General features: G+C 61.3%; 1 protein-coding gene across 1 annotated transcript in view; it reads right to left on the bottom strand.

The window, feature by feature from the left end:
* Positions 1-893: 893 nt before the first annotated feature.
* The window catches only part of LOC107199317 (tenascin-X-like), a 14,431-nt gene continuing 12,478 nt past the window's right edge, over positions 894-2,846 (bottom strand). The window contains exons 12-15 of the mRNA XM_015616644.3: positions 2,709-2,805; positions 2,049-2,210; positions 1,595-1,791; positions 894-1,116 (exon numbers count right to left, since the gene is read on the bottom strand). Coding sequence (XP_015472130.1) covers positions 1,036-1,116; positions 1,595-1,791; positions 2,049-2,210; positions 2,709-2,805 — 537 coding nt within the window. The 3' untranslated portion in view covers positions 894-1,035. The remainder of the gene's footprint in view (positions 1,117-1,594; positions 1,792-2,048; positions 2,211-2,708; positions 2,806-2,846) is intronic.

The following is a 2,846-nucleotide window of genomic DNA, read 5'->3' as shown; positions in this document are numbered from 1 at the left end:
GCTGGCCCTGAGCAGGGTTTGACCCTCATGCTGGAGCCCAGTTCAGGATCCCTCCTGGAGCAGGAACCCCTCAGGACAGGGTCCCCACGAGGGTTGGGCACAGATGCAGCTGTGGCCACCTGTGACCTGTGCCAGCACCTTCTGCTGCAGATCCCATCCCTTCCTCTTGAGCAATTCTGGGCCACGCACTCCAGAGAGATTTAGCTGCTCGTGGAGCCCCAACTGCTGGAGCCTTTCCTGATGCCACAGGAGTTGAGGGCGTGCCTCTTTATCATGGAATAAAGGACCCCAGGAATCCTGAGGTGCTGGAAGGGATCCATGGCCCAGGGACAGAACTCCCACCCCAGATTGGGGACTGGACCCCACAGCTAGGTCAGGGATTGAATTCCCACTCCAGGTCAGGAGCTGAGTGACCTGAGATGACCATGACATGAGCGATAGTGGTAGTGATAAGGAGATGACCATGGGATCATTGGTGACAAGAGATGACACAACCATGAGATGCCTGTGACAATGAGATGACCACAACGTGACCAGGAGACAACCATGATGTGACCATGGCACAACCCTGACCCAAATCCATCTGAGTCTCAGGAGGACACCCAAAGTGTTCCAGGCAGTTGTTCAGCCTGACTCCATGACCTCTGTTTTTGGCTTCACTGGATGCTTCATCCCATCCCACCCCATCCCTGCCCACGTGTTCGTGTTGCCCAGGTTGGGACATCTCAGCATCTCCATGAGAGATCGGGTCCAGCACTTCAAGCAACACCGGGACCAGAACCACAAGGACCATTTGGAGCTGCCATGCCCCTTCTCACCCCGGGGATGACCTTGACCTCATCCTGATTTTGTGCTCTCTCCTTTCCCAGTTCCCAGTTCACCACAGGACAGGGGAATCACCATCAGCTTTTAGTACCCTCCAATAAAAGTTTTATCTTTGAGCCTCCCCAGGTCACATCTGGGACCCCCCAGCACCCAGGGGTCCCCTCAGACTCCGGGATCCCCTAGGTCCAGCACTCAGGGGACCCAGCCCCCTCAGCCCCGCTGCGGCCGCAGCTTCATCTCGGTGAAGGGGATGGAGACATTGAAGCCTTTCCAGGGGAACCAGTGGATGCCCTGTGGGGAAAAGGGGGGGTCAGAACCCTTGTACACTTCCAGAGACACCCATAAATCCCCACAGACTCCTACACACCATAGAGACCCCCACAGATCCTATGGATCCCCATAGGCCCCCCAGACCTTCATGGATTCCCATGGGTACTCATGGACCCTTACAGATCTCTCCATACAGAGACCACAGACCCCTACAGGCTGTGTAGAATCACATCGACCCTATAGACTCCTGTAGACCCCCACAGACCCCTGTGGACCCTCAGAGACACCCACAGACCCTCACATAGGTTCCTTCATACACCCCCATAGCCCCCCTATAGTCCACCCAAAGGCCCCCTAGACCTCCCTACCCACTCCCATAGCCCCCCAAGCCTCCTACAGCCCCCTAAAAACACCCAACAGCTCCTTTCAAAGCCCCCTCGAACCTCCCCAGATTCCCTCATAGCCCCTCCATACCCCCCGATCCCCTTCTCCGTGGTACCTGGTGGTCTCGGGGGGTCCCGTAGCGCCCGTTCAGGTTGGCGTAGTGGCAGTTTCGGTACCACCAGGCTCCCCCGTAGGCCACGGCGCAGGGCGGGGGGTGGGGGCGCCCCGAGGGGTCCCGGCGGTCCCGAGGGTCCCGGGAGTCCCGGTCCTTTGTCGAGAAGGGGCTGCCCGAGTGGTAGGAGAGGGCGTCCCCTGCGAGGGAACGCTGTCAGCCCCCACAAACCCACCAGGAAACACCAAAAAACCCAGCAGGAACCCCAATAACCCCCCAAAACGCTCCAGGGAGTCCCAAAACACCCCAGGGACCCCAAAACCCACCAGGGACCCCCAAATCCGCCAAGGACTCCACAGACCCCTGCCAGGCAGCGGATCTGGGATGGCAAACACCGCCAGGGATCCCAAACACCAGCGGGACCCACAGAATTCCCCAAGGTCCGAACCCCGCGCACCGGCGGTGCCGCTGAACGCTCCCACTCGGAGCCGATATCGCTCCTGGGCGCTGCCGACAGCGAAGTCGCGATAGAGAGCGAAGGCGGAGTCGCGGGCAGTCCGCAGGTCAACGCGCAGCTCCGTCGGGGTCGCGGTCGTCAGCTCGTGCAGAGCCTCGTTGCCTGCGCCCCAAAATCGTCCGGCACCCCCAGAAATCCTGCGGCTCCCCCGAACCCCCCCCACCAAACTCCCGGAGACCCCTCAAGTGTCCCCTAGAGCCCTCGAGCCCGCCCTGAACTCCCCCGCGGAACTCCTGGAGACCCTCCAAGTCCTTCCCGGAGCCCTGCGACCCCCAAAACCAGACCTGAATATTTGGGGACCCCCTAAATTCCTCCAGATCCTTGGGCGAACCCCCCGGACTTCTTAGTCAGTGCCTTGTTCCCTGCACCCCAAAACCTGCTTCCCAATTTCCTGGACCTCCCCTGGATCCTACGAGTCCCCTCCCGGACCCCTGGGGAGCCCCCAGGTTCTGGGGCTCCCCCCTGCTGCAGCCCCAGGAGCTGGCTCTCCTCAAAAGTTCCCCCTGTCCCCCAAACCCCCGGGGTGCCCCAAGTCCCCTCAGATTTTTACGGCTCTCCGCCAGTCCCGGGGTCCCCCCGACCGCCAGGGTCCCCCCTTACCGAGCCAGAATTCGCCGCTGACGTTGCCGAAGCCGCGGGCGTACGAGTCCCACCCCCGCCAGAAATCCGTGCCCCCGTCCTGGCGGCGCTGGAACACCTGGGGGGGGTTCAGGGGCACCGAAACCTCCCTGACCCCCG

The sequence above is a fragment of the Parus major genome, unplaced genomic scaffold, assembly GCF_001522545.3.
Source record: "Parus major isolate Abel unplaced genomic scaffold, Parus_major1.1 Scaffold572, whole genome shotgun sequence".
NCBI lineage: Eukaryota > Metazoa > Chordata > Aves > Passeriformes > Paridae > Parus > Parus major.
The sequence above is the reverse complement of the archived record's forward strand: the minus strand, read 5'-3'. Positions and strand labels throughout refer to the sequence as shown.